Source organism: Mesoplodon densirostris, chromosome 10 (genome assembly GCF_025265405.1).
Source record: "Mesoplodon densirostris isolate mMesDen1 chromosome 10, mMesDen1 primary haplotype, whole genome shotgun sequence".
NCBI lineage: Eukaryota > Metazoa > Chordata > Mammalia > Artiodactyla > Ziphiidae > Mesoplodon > Mesoplodon densirostris.
The window spans coordinates 75,777,776-75,796,912 of NC_082670.1; the positions used below are offsets into that span (position 1 = coordinate 75,777,776).

Here is a 19,137-nt window from a genome sequence, read left to right on the forward strand (position 1 = left end):
GCCTTGAATACTTAAAGGAAAAAATACTCTTTGGGGTATTCCAAATTTGACTGTTCACATGGTTAACTTTTCCACACACAGGTTTTCCCGTCCCCTTCATTTTGTGCTGTCTTCAAACAGCTTTGGAATTTGTCAGAGACAGTGTCTTGAAAGTTTTGAAGGTACTCCGTGTCTTGCCTGGCACTATATTAGTTAATATCAGCCTGAAAATTCTGAGCAGGCATAAGCATTTTTCTCAAAACCATAGTTAAAGAAAACCACATCTCTAATCCTGTTTGGAACAGCAATTGATGGATTCAGGGCTGCACAGTATGGCAAAACGATCCCTGTTTAATAGCCAGACCGTGTGTTTTGTTTCCTGTTAGGAATAGCTTAACTTGCCTTCTTGAACAAACACAGCAGGGCTTGAGATCTGTTGTTCTATGCCTGCTGTGATATTCTGTGCTGCTTAACTTGTATGAGGACTCAGGAGTGCATAAATTAGCTTCTTAAAAGAGTGTCGATTTTTGGTTTTTCTTTCAGGATGGAACTGTTTTATTAATTTCTCCCCCTAAGTGTAAATGGGATCCTGAATCCATTTGCATTTTCTTTCTTTCCTTGTTTATATTATATTTAGGAGGAATAAATGGAAGCAGTCATTTATCTAAAGACTTTTCTTTTCTTTTCTTTTTCTTTTTCTTTTTCTTTTTCTTCTTCTTCTTCTTTAGGTATAGACTCATGCAAGCAGAATCTGGCCAGCTCTTATCTCACTGTAATCAGATTTCAGCAATTGTGGGGCATCATTTATCATTCCTTGTCTCTTTTAACTTCTGCACTTTGAAATGTTGACTTGTCGTTGAAAACAGAAATTTGAAAGTTTGCAAAGCTGCTGATTTCAGAGAACTGTAGGTCTAGTGATTTTAGTGTTTCATTACAGTTATATAACCAGCTAAATCGATGCAAATGAAGTGCAAAATGGAGAGGTGATAACTATTTACGTTTGGATCTGGTTTATGACTCATTTGCTTTTACCTTGACTGGCTTTCTGTGTAAATTATTATATTTTGTTTTGATACTCCTGTTTTCTTCCTCATCATTTACTGTTTTATAGGAACACATACAGACATCTTTTATATGCGTTCCCAAGCTGGGGCTGTTAAGATTGACTATCCTCAGAGTCTGAAAGATGATAACTACATCTTAAATTAGTAGGTTTATTTTGTGAATAAGGCAAGGGAAATAGAAAGCGGAGCAAGTCCAGTCACTTTAGCTCCCCCCATGGTCAGTGTGATGGATTCTGTGGAAATCTGAGTTACAACATATTGTTCCACCATAATGATGATCAGAGAACCAAACATTTTATTCTTTGCAATAGTTCCATATGAGTGTACCTGTGGCATTCCAGACAAGCTGCCCTGCTGCTGAGAAAGGAGGTGAACTTTGCAAGGTTCACAGCCGTGTGAATCTTGGCCAGTCCCTTTCCCACTGGCCCTGTTCAACTGTGTGTTTGAGACCATAAATAAATGAATGCAAGACCCTCAGATTCAAAGTGTATGGCTTCCTGATATCGGGATGACCAGTAGAACAGTGCACAGGGGCTCTGGCTGAAGCCCCATATGGGCTGATGGGGGACCTGGGAGCTCCATTTTGGAAGCAGGATGCTATTTGCATTTCTTATTTAAGAGAAAAAATTTGTTAATTTTAAACAACCTCATAATGTGTGTCTACTTGTGTATCTGGAAAAAAATGTTCAATTTGTACCCATTTTCATATATATTTGAACTTTTGTAGCATTATGTACTATTTTATAATAAGGAAAAGAGCAAGGTGGCAACCGAGAAGTTCATGAGCAGCACTTGCCAAGGCCCACCCACAATGAATGCTTAACTCAACGAAGTAGTACTGATAATGCTAGTCCATCGTACCTTAAAAGAGACACATTTGATACAAATAAAGGAGAAATGGCTTTGAAACACTGGTATAATGTGTTCTTTAAAAAAAAGGCTAGACATTGTAAAGTCAAAAACTAAGAACTGATTTAAAAATCCCTAATATATCAATGCTTTCTAGTCCCAGACTTACTTTTTAGTGTCTTAGAAATTTAAAGTCTTCTTTCAGAAAATTCTCATTTAGTTAAGATATGTGAATGTCTTCTACTATTTATTTAAATTAAGCACAACTATAAAATATGACTCTCTTGAGGTGTTAAAACAATACAAACTCTACTCATAACATTGCTAAAATGAAATTGCCTTTTCTTTTGAAAGTCAAAAAAAATCTAAATGAAAACAGTGGAATTTTAAAACTTAAATTGTTCTTACATCTCCCCACCCCCCACCCTCACCAAAGAAATTTATATACTCTTCTTCCTTCCGTATAGAAGGGAAGGCAGAAGATTGAGAAAAGTTCTTTCAAAAAGCCCAATGAATGGGGATATTGTGGCATTAATGTCAGCATAACCCATATTAAGCCTGGGACAGTCTTGGAGAGGGTATTACAGGACACCCGATGTTCTGATTTCCTTGCTTCTAGATGCAGTTCTGTAGGTCATTCTTATTGATCCTCAGGCAATATTGAACTCAAAGGACTGGATTGCTATTTTGAGGTCCCCTCTGTATTTACTGATAGATTTAGAACACCTGTATCCATCACTTGACATAACTAGATGTGTTTCCTGAAAAAGTAGTATATGAATCTACAATTTATTGGTCAAGACCCTGGAAAAGAGTACCGTTTAAAGGACAGCTGCATGGAGTAGCTTAATGAAGTAAAGAATTAAGCAACCTAGAATGTGTGAACTTGAGCCAGAAATACAATTTTTTCTGACTGTGTTATTATGTTTCCACTAACTCAAAGGAGAGAGGGAGAGAGAATACACAATGAACAACATTTCAACACAGGACTAAGCAAAATCAATATAATTCAGTGACTAATTTGAAAACTAAATCTCTGTCAAAATATAAGTCAAATCTATATCAAATCAATGGCAAATAACCGTCAGTGATTTTAATCTGACTATATCGGTCCTCACAGGAGGGAATTTCCTGAGTGACAGATGTAGTGGGTAATTCTCATGAATTACTTAAGAGAAAACACACTTGCACTATATACTCATAGGCATTGCCTTTCCTTTCTTCACTTTTTTTGGCATAATTTTTTTGATACAAACAATTCTAATTTTCATCAACAGAATTTGTCTACTTTTATTGTTTCTGCACATTAAAATTGGAAAATTGGTTTGCCTTTTCAGTTTTTTATACTAAAGTCATGTATCTGTTGATCTGGTCATAGCTCAACTGCCTGATCTTTTCTTCAGTCACATTATTCCCAGGTCAGACCCCCAATTAATGGATATATATTGATTACAAATCCAGATGTAGCCCAGTTCCATGAGAACTGGAGGGATGGCTCTGTGCAAGCTTCCAGGCATCACATGCCAGAGGATTCAACTGAAATGACCCTCTGGGGCAAACTGGAGCAGTTGTGCAATCGTGTACAACAACACTACTGAGAAGTCCAAAAGCAGAAAGTTAGATGTTTATCCCTTCAAATTAACTGGAAGGGTTTTGGAAAACCTAGCCTAGTTTCATGAGGTAGAAAAATGTCAGGCAAAGGACTAATGCCATGGTATGGACTTTCTTTTTCCAGAAATGACTCATGGAATTGAACCACTTGCTGAATCATGAGCCCTGTGTGCTTGGATTGGACCCATCCATGTTTGCCCAGGCCTGGGACACATTAGATGATTTGGCTGGGTGCTTCTGAAGCATCTGTCCTTTCTTTTCTGACCCCCTTCCTCTCCAACAATTTCCTTCCCAATGTGCATCCTTCCCAACCTTCTTTAATATTTGCAATTACCACCACCCCTAACTGCTTTCTAAAGCATATTGTCTATATCATGGAATAAAGGAGAAGTATTTTTTTTATTTCGTATATGTAATTTGAATGCAGAGATGGATGAAGTTCAAATTTGGTAGAACAGTGGATGGATTTCAGAGAAGCTTAGCCTAGAATGGTCTTTATGAGAACAGCTGCACTTGTTGGATGTGTCAGGCACTGTATTAGATGCTTTGCATCTACAATTCTATTTAATACTCCCCAGAACTCTTGGAGATATTCCTATTTTAGGGATGCTTTGCTTGGTTGCCTCTTTTACTTCATTCCAAGATCCTTAAGGCAAAACATGACATTTGTCTTTGTACCCCTAAAACAGGAGGCTGAGGGCAGAATGATTTGGACAGGAGCTCTAGTGTCAGGTGGGCCAAGGCTCAAAGCCTCACCCTGCTGCCCTCTGTGACCTACAGCAAGGTACTTTGCTCCTTTATCTTTAATTGATCATCTGTAAGATGGGTATAGACATTTTACAGGGTTAAATTTAAAGCTATATAGATGTTAAATGTTTAAAGCAATGTTTGGTAATAGCAAAACATGTTTGGAAATAGAATATGGCTGAGTGGATGGGTGGATGGATAGATGGAAGAATGAATGAATGGAAGGATGGATAAATACAAATGATTCAAGAAGTGTGAGTAACCTGTTCAGGAATAATTCAGGTCTCTTTGCTTCTGTAGCTCATTTCTCCTCTCTGTTCTGCTTTCCAAGGAAATCGTAGTGTTCAACTAAGCAGTTTCTTTTTTAAGTCCTTTTCCTTTATGTCTGTGACATCATAAACCTTTTGCCCCTATCAGCAGCAGCTGCACATAGGTACCAGCCTCCCAGTCTAAGTTTGACCTCACTGGCACAGGCAAGATACACAAAGAAAGATACTAAGAGAAGGAGCCAAGAGCAAGTAGAGGATGCACAACATAAAATGGACAGTGGTGGCCCTGGAGTCTTGTCCAGATTCTGGTACCAATTCACTGTGACTCCTCTTCCTCTCTGAGCCTCATTTATAAAGTAAATAAAAGGACAGGATTAGAATAAATTCATTCAAGGAACATTTGCTGAGTGCTTCTTATGTACCAGGCTCTGTGCTAAATGTTATGGATAAAAGGAGGAACCATTCCCACTTCTGCCCTTGGAGTTCACAGGCTCTACAGAATCCCCAGGTTTTCTTCCAACCACAGTGTTCAGTGACTTAGCTGTATTAACAGTTTGCACAAATTTGGTCCTAGATTGTATCGTAGGTTGTAGAGTAAATATGATTATCTTTGTAGTGAAGTTCGAGAACATCTGGTTCCCATTTCCAGTTTGTTAGGGAAGGTTTTATGGAGGAAGCAGCATTTCAGGGGGTCTTTAAACAAGGGAAAGGTTTTGTCCCAGGGCCCCGAAGCCCTGACTGTTGGCAGTGTTTTCAGGCATCTATTTGGGAGGCGTCTAAACCATAGTTTGTGAAAATATAAATATTTGGCCACAATGGGGGGTCAGTTATGTGTCATAGCTTATCATGAATATTGGCCAAAATCCAGTGCCCCATAATAATTCCTATTGTCTTTATTTTGGGGCATTCCTGAAGTAAGCATGTTGTACACTAATAAAGCAGTTCCCTAAGACAACTTTCAGATATGTTAATCTGTAATATTCTCTCGTCCATAGGTTTGCTTATATATGTGTCCCTGGTCAAAGACAGCATCCTCCCTCTGTCTAGATATTTACCCATAAAATGTATTCCCTGCTTAATGATTTAGATCTTTGAAACACTGGGAGAAAAAAAAAACATAAAAATTTTCCTGAATAATAACAACTTTATTAGAAGAAAGTTATTTTGAGATTCTCATCCAGATGATCTAACATTATCTAGCATTATCATTCACGAAGTTGTCTTTAGGTTGCTAAAAAGAGAGAGAACAAACAAATACAACAATTTAGTTCATACAAGATGCAGTTAAAGTTCAAAGAGGGAAATCTGGTTACTTTTATATTTAGACAACCTAAAATACAGTGAATCTCATAAGAATTCAGGATTTCCAAATCTCAGATGCAAGTAATAATGTTCAATAAAAAGAAGAAAAGTTTTGGCTAAAAGCAAAGTGTCATTTATGTAGCATTCTCAAGGACTGAGTGATGACACTTTACCAAGACAGTCAAATGCAAAGCAAGGGAGAAATGTTACTTGGAAGGTTTACTTCTTCTTTATTATTCTTATTCTCTACTGCTACTTTCTTTTTTTTATAAATTTATTTTACTTATTTATTTTTGGCTATGTTGGGTCTTTGTTGGTGTGCGCGGGCTTTCTCTAGTTGGGGCGAGCCAAGGCTACTCTTCGTTGAGGTGCGCGGGCTTCTCACTGCGGTGGCTTCTCTTGTTGTGGAGCATGGGCTCTAGGCGCGCGGGCTTCAGTAGTTGTGGCACTCAGGCTCAGTAGTTGTGGCTCGTGGGCTCTAGAGTGCAGGCTCAGTAGTTGTGGCACACGGGCTTAGTTGCTCCGTGGTATGTGGGATCTTCCTGGACCCGTGTCCCCTGCATTGGCAGGTGAATTCTTAACCACTGCACCACCAGGGAAGTCCCTCCACTGCTACTTTCTTAATGCCTTAGATTATTCAGGGTTCAGGCATCTTGCAAAAATATTGAAAAATGCCAGTACAAAATGGGAATCTAAACAATGGTTGGTGTTCTTAATTTGTCTAGATTTTAAAAAGGAAAGCAGTTCATCTGAGTAGTGTCATAAAAGACAGGTAATTCATATTGCTTACATTGAAAGAATCAACTCCTCAATTAAAAATAATAATGCCTGATTTTTCTAAATATGTTGTTTGAAGAATATCCAAAATACTGATAATCAAATATAATATGTTTAACCCAGAATATAAAAACTTAATTCTGATAGCATTTCCATGTCAAAGTGTTACCATGGTTTGTTTGAAGGACTTTTTGATCTTTATGCAAAAAGGGATTTTAAAAATAGGATTACTGTTATATATTGTTTGTTTATATTTATTTATTTTTAAGGCATTAATATTCATTGCTAGCATATGTTACTGGATGGTTTTATTTATAAAATGTTTTCTGTAAGTGAGAATTTATGGGATGTTCTTATTATTAAAATTTTCAATCATACAGAAAAGAGACAAATTTTTTAAAAAACACTTAATCAAAGATACACACACACACAGAGCCAATAGTGATTTAGGAATCTTTGGTTTTATCACCGAAGCAAGCTATTCTTGCTTTCCCTTCTCATTTCAAAATGACTTCTTAGATTATTGAGAAAATGAATTTTTAAATGTGCCTGTGTATGTAAATCCTCTCATTTACAACTAGCCACTATTGAAACAGCCAGCAAATTTCATGACCATCACTAATAGCTGTGGCAGTCTAAGTAATGTGAGAGTAAAATTCACAGCCAGAGTCAGATAATGTTAACATTAGCCAAGCAGACAATGTTAATACTGTGCTCCCTCTTCAGGCATAAAATGCACCAATAGGATTTAGTTTCCATGTCTCAATGGGTCTCACCTGTGTTGTACCTCTGAGGTGTGTCTATATGTGTCTCCAGAGAAAAGGTCCTTCTGCATATACCCAGTACAAAAAGTTAAAACAGATCATTGAGTATGGTTCTTACTATATTCTTGCCCTGATACTTCTGTCCAGCACTGAGAATAAGGGATGTTGTAATGGTAGAAGGAGAGGGAGATTTGGGGGAGGGGAAGTAGGCAGGTATTGAAAAGGAGTAGATACAGAGCACTTTTTTTGATCTGGGAATAGGTGGGAAGCTCCAGGGATCTTTTCTGTGTCTTTTCTGTGTGTGTGACCAGGAGGTTGGGGTGGGGGGTGTGGTGGTGATCTCTACATAGCCACATACTCTGCACATGCCCTCTTTTCTTGATCTGTGTTTCCCTACTATTCTCCTTAGTGCTATCTCACCAACTAATTTGTACAGAGTGTTATTCTGATGACTTTCTACTCTCCCCTCACCATGGAGTGTGAAAACTGGAGAACATGGGTGCCATCTGTCCCACCCACATTACCCCTCATCATGTGTTAGCCAGAGAATGGCCCCTGGGGGATTCCAAGTTCATTTGTAAACTTGAGCTCATGTAGAAAGGAGAGAATGCCAAGGAGTTGGCTTCTCTTCTGTTAAATCTGTGTTTGAGAAAGTAGGAGTGAAGGAACCCCCCTTTTCCTGCATGCCCTCATCACATTCTCAGATCCTGAACACTTTAAAGAAACAGTGGTTCTCCTTTCAAAATGTTTCATCTGATACTTAAAGATGTACACAGCTGCATCTTTCCACCAGAGGTTATTGACAGAAGGAATAGTTGATAATCGCCTATCTGTGTTTCAGTTCAGTGGGGAACTAAATGACATTGGTTACAGTTTAAATACATTTTTATTGGTAAGGCCCGTACTCTGGAAATGGCTTATCACCCAGAACCTTGTGCCTGCAATTCACCCTGACTGCCTCTAGATGGTGGTAGTGTCTTTTCCTGGAGTGCAATTTAGTGTTCATACCAGGTGTTGGAAGGAAGACACAGAAGAAATGCAACTGTGTACTCACAAATTACGTAAACATATATAAAATATTTATGTATTATGTAATATATTTATATGATATACTCTATTAATGTAGTCAATATGCTGATCAACTTTAATAAGAAAAGAAAAACATACAAACATAGGAAGAGCAAAGTATAGAAGAAATATGATATTTGCAGAGAGTTAGTGAGTTGGCCTTTGTTCTTGGCTTAGAGCCATTCTCTTTCTAAGCTGAGTTCCCCATTTGTGCACAACCTTCTCATTGAGTCCCAGCCTCCAGGGCTGAGCACATCTGGCAGGAGGCTCTGCTGAAAACCACCTGGCAGCCCTCAAACGGGCTTCCAAGCCTGCTGCCCTTAACTCGCTCAGATGCCTCCTCAGGGCCAGGAGTCCTGCTTGCCTCCTTTCTCTGGGGCTTGGCACTCACCACCAAGGGCCTCCAGCTATAGAATAAACAGAGCATTCTGCCACTGGCCCTGGCAAACTTCCTCTGATTGGAGATGTGAAAGAAGGCAACATAGCACATATCCTCCAAAAGTCACACATCCAATCCATGTTCATTTGGGCAAAGAGAAAAAACTTATTGCCTCAACTAACCCAATAGAAGAAAGCATGGATGGAGTTGATCTTAGGGATGAAGGCATTCAGGACTGGTACCTTCCCTCCCTCTCCCCGTTCCTCCCTCCTTCTCCTTCTGCTTTTCCCTCATCACACACACACACACACTCTCTCTCTCACACACTCTCTCATCTCTCCTCATCTCTCTGGGTTGACTTTATTTTCGCAATTGCATCTCTGTGAGGAGGGGATATAGCTGTCAGGCTTACATTCCTAAAACCACACACAAAAGAGTGTAGAGAGTTTTTCCTATTCGCTCCAGATGGAAAAAAGGAAAAATCCCCAAATAGCCCATTTTGAATCATGTGTCTAATTAAAAAACCAATCATTGTGGCCTGGGCAGAGTTTGTGTGTATTTTTGTGTGTATGTATGTGTGTGTGTGTGTGTGTGTGTGTGTGTGTAGTGCTGTGGTTGGCACAGCCTGGGTTGGATACCCAGCCACACGTGCAGTATGGGAGAGGTTAACTGTCAAGAAAACCTTGTGAATGGAAGGGGTGAAGAAGATTTCCCTAAAGGAAGGGGTTGATATTTGCAAAAGAAGGAAAAGAAAAGTGCCAGGCAATTTTTTTAAAAGGTCTCCCCTGCATTGTTCCACTTGTAAATATTTTAAAGTATAAAGTAAGTGATGAAATTGCTGTGTGGCAGGGAACTTGTTCCTAGTGTTGTTAAACTGGTTTTCAGAAAGCTTCTGAATTTGTCCTATAAGCCCTGAAAGATATCAGTAAATGCTGGACATTTTTATTTTAGTTAAGGCTGGTCATAAAGAAGACAGCCTTCTGCTCACGTGTAGAGAGCCAGTGTACCCGCCCCAGCCAGCTCTTCTCCATTTGCCTCATTAGCTTTCCTGTCCCCACTAAGACCTATGTCTTATTCCTGGTTGTCTTCCCAGCACATGGCATGGAACTTGGCACATAGCTGATGCTCAAAGTAATGTTTATCAAGTGAATCAATGAATAATAATGACTAGACCTGCAACAAAATTGATAGACCACAAATCTGGTTCTGTTATCCTATCTGGGGCCACACCCTAGAGCTGCCTGCATCGAGCTAGTGCCACTGGTGGGAAACTAATCAGGCATTAGGAGGAGAGGCCTGGCATCACTGCATGTACCTCACAAATGCATATTCATATGAGCCCACATGCATGATTAACTTGGGAAGCTGACAGGAAGCAGTCAATCTGTTGAGCAAGTTTGTGTTTTATAAACCAGATGTTTGGTATTATTATTCATCATTTCCTTTGATACCAGAATGATCTCCATTATGTAGCATAGGAAATGAAGGATATGGAATAATATACACTTATTATACAACAGAACACCACAACCAAGCATTTCAGAGGCCGGTTCAAAGCCTGGGCAAGTATAATTGAATGGCAGTTCATTTTAGGATTCCCACTTGGACTTAAGTTAATGGGATTTTGCCCAGATGGACCATCGTGACCCCCCCTCTCCCACTCCTACCCTTGGAAAATGAATGTTGACTCTGTGTCTGCATTTTTCTTGGAAGCCATGTCTATGAATCGTAAGCAGTGCTCTTGCCTCAGTGGCTACTACAGGTTAGGGACCCACAGGAAAGCAGGGACTCCCTAGTGTAGTGTGGGGACAGAGGGTGTCTGGCTGTGGTTTGCTGCATAACTCCTGCTTGGTGGTCTTAAAAAAAAAAAAAAACCTTTTGCCACCAGCTGCTATTTCCTATGGCAGGAGTACAGAATGCCTTTCAATCGTAAAGTGCTTACTGTGCAAATTAACTTTCAATTTGATGTTCACTCTCCACAAAATGTTTAAGATTCACAGAACCCAGACCCACTGGAAAGTGGGAAAGATGGAGCTGGTGGGTGCAGAAGAGCATCTTCATGTTGTACAAGTAATATTTCCAGAGTGCTGCCAGCCCTCATGGCCATACTGATGAGCTGGTATAACATCAGAAAGGCTACAGGTTAGGGTTCTGGCCAAGCCAGTACAAATCTGGGCCAGAATTGTCCCTGAAAGAGGAACATGTGAGCTCATAGCAGTGGCTAGACTGAGATCACTGCATTTCCCTTGTTTACCTGGGGCTGGTTTAAAATGAGTGGTTTCTGTACAAATGTAATATTATGGGTTTTTTTAATATTTTAAGCAACAATGCAGTAATTATATTTGGAATTAGCCCCTGAGTGAAGTTGTTACTATATTCTGGCCTTAATATTTGGAAGTTAGTTTCCCGTGATCTTGTATTTATGCCAGGACAAGTACCAGTGATTTATAACTGATTTTTACTGTTTGCAGGAAAAAAGCTTCATTTCTCATTATTGTCAATGGTATGTTTTGATTTTATCCGTGATACATGTTGGCATTGCTTGAAATTTTGATTTGAGTTGCAAAGTGGAAGTTGCCCAGGGTTACAGATCAGCTCAACTCAGTTTTCTTTGTAGCATTAAGGATTAATCAAAGAGTCAGAATATGGGAAGATTTCTGATTCTGAGGGAAATGTTTATTGTGGGTTGGTTCTGCCTTTGAAAATGGCCTTGCATGCCCCCATTGATGGCCATAGTATACTTTAAGTATTTTTAGCAAGATGTTGGAACCATGGTTCCACAAACTGTTATATACCAGTTGGTTTGGTTCCTGGCAACAGTAACTGTTAGCATCATCTCATAGTTAATATTATTTGGTTCTTAATATGATACATCAAGTTTGTTTATTTATACTAACACCAAAATTAGGCTGTCCCAAATAATAGATTACATGATTACAATGTGTATTACTCAGGATTCTCCAGAGAAAGAGAACCATATGAGATATATATGTATTTTTTTTCTTAAATGTAAGGTAAGTATACACACACCCACACACATACACACACACAGAGGGAAGGAGGGAGAGAGGGAGGGAGGGAGGGAGAGAGAGAGAGAGATTTATTTTAAGCAATTGCCTCACATGAATGTGGGGGGCTGACGCATCTGAAAAACTGTAAGGCAGGTTGGTAGGCTGGAAATTCCAGCAGGATGGGATTTTACAGTCTTGGGTCTGAAGGCAGTCTGGAAGCAGAATTTCTTCTTCCTTGGGGAACCTTTTTTTCTCTTAAGGCCTTGAACTGATTGGATAAAACACAGCCAGATTATGTAGGATAATCTGCTTTATCAAAGTCTACTTATTTTTTATTGAAGTATAGTTGACATGTAACATTATCTTAGTTTCAGATGTGCTACGTAGTGATTTGCAAACATTATGAAATGATCATCACTATGTCTAGTAACCATCTGTCCCTGTACAAATTATTATGTTACTGACCATATTCCTTATGTTGTGTATTATATCCCCGTGGCTTACTTATTTTATAGCTGGAGGTTTGTATCTCTTCAGCCCCTTCACCTATTTCGCTCCCACCCGTCCCCTGTTCTGACAACCATCTGTTTGTTCTGTTTCTGTGAGTCTGTTTTTATTTTATTTTGTTTATTTGTTTTGTTTTTTAGATTCTACATGTAAGTGAGATCATACAGTATTTGTCTTTCTCTGGCTTATTTCACTTAATATAATACTCTCTAGATCCATCCATGTTGTCACAAATGGCAAGATTTTTTATGGCTGACTAATATTCCATTGTGTGTATATATCACATCTTCTTTATCCATTCATCTCTCAATGGACAATTAGTTTGCTTCCATATCTTGGCTATTGTAAATAACATTGCAATGAACATTGGTGTGCATATCTCTTTTCGAATTAGTATTTTTATTTTCTTCAGGTAATTACCCAGAAGTGAAATTGATGGATCATATGGCAGTTCTATTTTTATTTATTTATTTATTTATTGGCTGTGCTACGTGGCTTGTGGTATCTTAGTTCCCAGATCAGGGACTGTACCTGAGCCCTCAGCAGTGAAAGCACGGAGTCCCAATCACTGGACCGCTAGGGAATTCCCGGCAGTTCAATTTTTAATTTTTTGATGAGCCTTCATACTGTTTTTCACAGTGGCTGCACCAACTTACAATCCCAACAGTACACAAGGGTTTCCTTTTCTTCACATCCTCACCAACACTTGTTATTTGTTATCTTTTTGATAATAACCATTCACTAACAGGGATGAGGTGATATATCATTGTGGTTTTGATTTACATTTCTGTAATAGCGATGCTGAGCATCTTTTCATGTGCCTGTTATCCATCTGTTTGTCTAATTTGGGAAAACGTCTGTTCAGGTCCTGTGCCCATTCTTCAGTCTGGTTGTTTGTTTATTTGATGTTGAGTGTACGTGTTATTTGTATATTTTGGAAATTAACACCTTATTGGATATATAATTTGCAAGTATCTCCTCCCATTCAGTAGGCTGCCTTTTCTTTTTTGCTGATAGCTTTTTTTGCTCTGTAAAAGCTTTTTAGTTTGATGAGTCCCATTTGTTTATTTTTGCTTTTGTTTTTCTTGCCTGAGGAAACACATCCAAAAAAATTGCTAAGACCAATGTCAAAAACCATACTGCCTGTTTTTTTTCTAGGAATTTTATGATTTCAGGTCCTACATTTAAGTCTTTAACTCATTTTTAGTCTACTTTTGTATATGATGTGAGACTGTCCAGTTTGATTCTTTTGCATGTAGCTCTCCAGTTTCCCTAATACCATTTATTGAAAAGGCTGTCTTTTCCCCATTGTATATTCTTGCCTCCTTTGTCATAGATTAATTGCCCATATAATTATTCATATAATGAACCCATATAAGTGTGGGTTCATTTCTGGGCTCTCTATTCTGTTCCATTGATCTATGTGTCTTTTTTTGTGTGCCAGTACCATAACGTTTGCATGACTGTACCTTTTGTAGTATAGTTTGAAATGAGGGAGCATGATCCCTCCAGCTCTGTCCCTGCATGTGGGTCTCTGCACAGCCCCAAGGTGCTCAGGGTGGTACCAGCCCACTGTTGGGTGGGGCTGGGTCCCTGTTGCTCTAGGTTAGAGGGAGGATTCCAAAGTGGGGCTTGCCAGTGCCAGTGTTGTTGTGGAACAAGCTCCTGAAAATGGTTGCTGCCAGCATCTCTATCTGCAGGGGGAGTCCCAATTGCCTCCTGCCTCTCCAGGAAGCTCTCCAAGGTCAGCAAATGGATCTGACTTAGGCTTCTTTTAAACTACTGCCTCTGTGCTGGGACTTGGAAAGTGTGAGATTTTGCGAGCACTCTTTAAGAGCAGAGCCTCTGTCACTCTATGGCTCCCCTAAGCATAAGCCCTGCTGGTTTTCAAAACCAGACGTTCTGGAGTCTTGTCTTCCCAGTGTAGGATCCCTGGGATGAGGAGCCTGATGTGGAGCTCAGACCACTCGCTCCTTGGGGAGGACCTCTACGATTGTGATATTCCTCCTGTTTGTAGGTTGCTGACCTGGAGGTATGGGTCTTGACTTTACCACGTCTCCGCCCTTCCTGTCCATCTCGTTGTGGTTCCTTCTTTATGTCTTTCGTTGTGGAAAATCTTTTCTGCTATCTTCAGTTTGTTCTCATAGATAGTTGCTCTGTAAGTAGTTGTAATTTTGGTGTGTCCTTTGGAGGAGGTGAGCTCTGGGTCTTCCTACTCCACCATTTTGGCCATCTCTAAAACCAACTGATTTAAATGTTAATCGCATCTAAAAAATACATTCACAACAACATCTAGACTAGTGTTTGATCAAACAACTGGCACCGTTGCCTAACCAAGTTGCCACATAAAATTAACCATCACATCATGAATTTCCAGTCCTTAAGGGATCTTGAGATTCTTGCGTTGTTTTGCTTGTCATGGAGGAATATAGGCCCATCTTGATATAGAGGTAAAACTAATAAAAACTTGGCCTCCTCTATCCCTGTTAGGAGTTTTCCCAATGCATATAAGTTGTTTCTCTTTAACTATCATGGTTATTGATGGTGGAAAGCATTGCCTTTTAACAGTGCTTCTTGTATTTTAATATGCATACTAACTATTGAAATGAAGATTCAGATTCAGAGAATCTAGAGAGGGCTTGGGATTATGCATTTCTAGGGCACTCAGGTGCCAGAGGTACTGCCATTCTGTGTACCACATTACAAATAATGAGGTCCTATTGTTCAAATAACCTATTGGAAGACCAAGACTGGTAGAAGATTGACTGAGTTTAATGACCTTTTCTCAGGAGGCCAGTCAGTCCGTGAGGACCTCAGTCCATGGGGACCTCTAAATTTTAGGATCTTCTCTTTATAATGCCTTTTCCCAAGAAGACTGAGGGAGCAACACCTGCTTTTTCTATGGAATTAAAGTGACAGAGAAGTGCCCAAACATCAGAAAACACTCTAGACTGATGATAGTGGATTCTTATTCACAGATTGCTTCATTTGAAGCTTGAATGCGCTGTGAAAACAGGAAATAAACCTCTCCCACCAGACTTGCCAATTTTGGTCTCTATCTGCAGTGCCACATGCCTTGATCTTACTGGAGACTCTGCTACTTGCTAGCCATGTGACCTTGAAGGCAGGGAAAGGAAACTAGCATCTTTTGAGCACCTGCAGATGCCAGGTACCTTGCTGGGCAGTTTCACATTTTATCTTCATGGCAACACTGTTGGGGAATAGTTGGCATTATTTCATATGAGGACATGAAGGCTTAGATAATGCAGTTAATAAAGATTCAAAGCTGAGAATTAGAATGAGGTTTGTCTTGGACCAAAGCCTACTGTGGTCCAGGACTCAGCTTCCCCTTTTGTTAATGGGGCAGAGTAGGGATTCCTGCCTTTCTCCTAACACTGTTGTGAAGGACGGATGTGATGGTGGTCTCAATGCATCTGTATGCAATTCAGTGAGTTACAGAAGTGTATTATGTGCCAAATTTCCAGAGTTGTTCTTCCAGGAGGGATGTTCAGCTTCTTACCAGTGATTTAAAGATGAGCTGATCAAATTATTTTTTTATTTTGTTTTTATTTTGTTTGTTTTCCATCTGGGACTGGCATACAGAGATATGCAGAAGTTCAAAAAGGCCATGACTCAGCTACCTTGGGGAGAATAAATGCTTCCAGATTCCATTGTTTCCAGCAGGGGTGACTCATAAAACCCCTTATGCTCATGCTTTCTGATCCTCAATTTCCAGATTAAGGAGAAGCATTAATATTGCACATATTGAACATAAAAGTCTGCAAAGTAAAACAGTAAAATCAGTCTGTAGTAATAAAATAAAATGAATCACTGAGATCCAAACAGGGCTTTATTTGAACTCAGATAGCTGAATGCAGTAAACAGATCAGCTGGAGTGACTGATGGTAACTGACGTTGTTTCCCCTGCTGGGGAGGAGGGCCTGGGATCTTCACCTACACGTCAGGGTGGAGGAATGTTGCACTCCCACCTATGCTATAAAGGCTCAAGTGGACCCTGGTCCATTCCCAACAGCCCCTAGTCAGGAAAGGATGAGCTAGTCAAAGGGTATGGCCTCCAGCACTGTTTATCCCAGATCATTCTCAGGTAACTGGCTTTTCTGTCTCCATCCAGCTTGCCAATGATCAGGGCCCCGTCCTGATGACCACGGTCGCCATGCCTGTGTTTAGTAAGCAGAACGAAACTGTGAGTACAGTGACTGGATTCCCTACTTGATGCTAGGGTGGTTGTTATCTGAGACCCCCTCTGACTCAAGCTTTGGTGCCCGTTATTTACTCATTTAATTTAAGGATGGAGGATGTATAATTTTTCCTCACTTTTAATCCTGCTGGTAGCATCATGAAATCAAGAATAGATGAGAGATGAGGCTTCCCTGGTGGTCCAGTGGTTAGGGCTCCGTGCTCCCAATGCAGGGGCCCCAGGTTTGATCCCTGATCAAGGAACTAGATCCTGTATGCCGCAACTAAGAGCTGGCACAGCCAAAAAAAAAAAAAAGAATAGATGAGAGGAATTCAAGCAGGCATCATTTTACAGTTTGTAGCACTTTTCCAAAATTTAAGTGTTTAAATGACCAGAGGAAGGAAACCCCCAGAAAGAATCCTTGATTGTAGTGGGTTAACCTCTCTCTGATTTACTGGTACCAGCCTTGAATTAGATTCCCAGGGCTGTGGCAGCAAAGTGCCCCAAACAGGATGGCTTACAACAATAGAAATGTATTCTCACAATTCCAGAGGCTAGAAGTCCAAAATCAAGGAGTCAGTTCTAGGGAAGACTCTTTCCTTTCCTCTTCCAGTGGCCCCAGAAGTTCCTTGGTTTGTGGCAGCATAATTCCAATCTCCGCTTTTGTCTTCACATGGCCTTCTTCTCTCCTTATCTCTCTGTCCTCTCTTCTTCTTATGACGACACAAATCATTGGATATAAGCCCCATCCTACATCCAGGATGATTTTGCCTTGAGATCCTTAATTAATAACATCTACAAAGACCCTATTTCCAAATAAGAACACAGCCTGAGGTTCTGGGGACACTTGAATTGGGGGGAAACAACAGACAACAGTGATGTGTATTTTCTTCTAGAAGGCCCTTTCTGACATTAGAAAGTTTAGTACACCACATTGACATTGGGACCTGGGACCCTGGAGGCCTATTCCTTCCCCTTAGTCCTTGATTCCAACTTGCTGCTAAAAATGTGTTAGGGTTATTGCATCTTTCTCTGGCTATTTAGTCTCTCTCTCGTGGGCACCAGATGGCAGTGTAAATTGAGAAAGTAGTTAACATGTTAAGTGTTTCCTATAAAACATTTCCATAAGAGAAACTGATTAATGATCATAATGATTCTTGATTTTTCAGGAGAGAGAAGAAAATGGTTTTTAGGGTGTCTTGGCATGGGCGTGTGTTGAGGGATATATAGTAGGTAATGTTTGGCCTGAGAAGCTACCATTCTTGCCTAGGAATATTTTGGGTAGCGGATGGGGAATAGAAGAGGTTCCCTCATACAGATCCAGGTTAATCTTCAATCTCTCTCAGTTTGAAGAAGGCACCAGACAGTGATCTATGGTGTGTGGCTTTTCAGGAGGTTCTATTTCTTCTACCAAGTTAACATACTATTGTTGGTATTGTTTAATGTTTCTTTTCAACAGAGATCGAAAGGCATTCTTCTGGGCGTGGTCGGCACAGATGTCCCAGTGAAAGAACTTCTGAAGACCATCCCCAAATACAAGGTAATGCATCATGTAATTAATAGTCAAGGGCCAAATGCACAAGATAATTTCACAACCTGCCATAGTGACAAGGAAAACACGAAGGAAAGAGGCCCTTCTGCTCTCTTTCTAGAGGGCTCTGTTTTGTTTTGTTTTGTTTTGTTAGAATAATAATAGTCCAGGCAGGTCTGATTAGGTCTACACGTGCCTATCCAGGTTTGTATGTGTCTGTGGAAATCTACACAAGTCTGTGTAGTTCTCCACAGGTCTTACACCTTTGATGGTTTTCTAAGCCAATCTTGATTCACCCCAATCTGAGGACCCTCTAAAATCTGTTACTTCTTAACAGGAACCCAATGAGGCACAAAGAAAAGTGGTCTCTGACTCTCAACTATGTATTCCCTTTATCCTGGAAGGTGATGGGGTACAAATTAATATTCGTTTCCTAATGCTGCATTAAACCTATGGCACTAAGGGAATTGTAAGTTTGTTTTAAATTCTGGGGATAGTTGAGAGGGTGGAGTAGGTAATTTTGGAACAAAGAGATTAGGGCAGGCCTTGGTAGGCCACTGCTTTGGGGGTTTAGAACAACATGGAAAAGAAACACTAGATGGAAAGGGCTCAGAAAAGGGTGGGGTGGGGGGGGTGGATATGCTAGAACCAGCTCTGCGTGTGAGGCCGGCCCTGCCTCGGGAGAGAGGGTCATGCTTTCCCCCTTACCTGGCTGTATTCCCAGCACTCTGTTCCTAGAACTACTCTTTGGTTTATTTAGTTCTTCCACATCTGGGGACAGAGGGGCTCTAATGGGTCATCCCAGTGCCACCCGCAGCCCAACCTCTTTCCATGAGAACAAGCATCCCAAGCTCCACGTGATTTCCCAGAGGTCCACAGATTGCATCTGCCCTCTCTGGGGCAGGCAGGCACACACAGTGACAGACTGCACTGCCACCTAGGCTGGGTGCAGGAGGTGGCAAGTTGCTATGAAGGGGACATGGTGGCAGTAACCATTCTGTGGTCCATAGGGATGATATTACTTGGTATTTATGTTCTTTGGCTGCTATGGTTAAATAAGCACTTCAACAAAATCAGAGCA

At 40.3% G+C, this 19,137-nt stretch overlaps 1 protein-coding gene across 1 annotated transcript in view; it reads left to right on the forward strand.

The window, feature by feature from the left end:
• CACNA2D3 (calcium voltage-gated channel auxiliary subunit alpha2delta 3) overlaps window positions 1-19,137 on the forward strand; it is a 794,881-nt gene that overhangs the window by 567,688 nt on the left and 208,056 nt on the right. Inside the window, exons 15-16 of the mRNA XM_060109938.1 lie at window positions 16,460-16,531; window positions 17,985-18,065. Coding sequence (XP_059965921.1) covers window positions 16,460-16,531; window positions 17,985-18,065 — 153 coding nt within the window. The remainder of the gene's footprint in view (window positions 1-16,459; window positions 16,532-17,984; window positions 18,066-19,137) is intronic.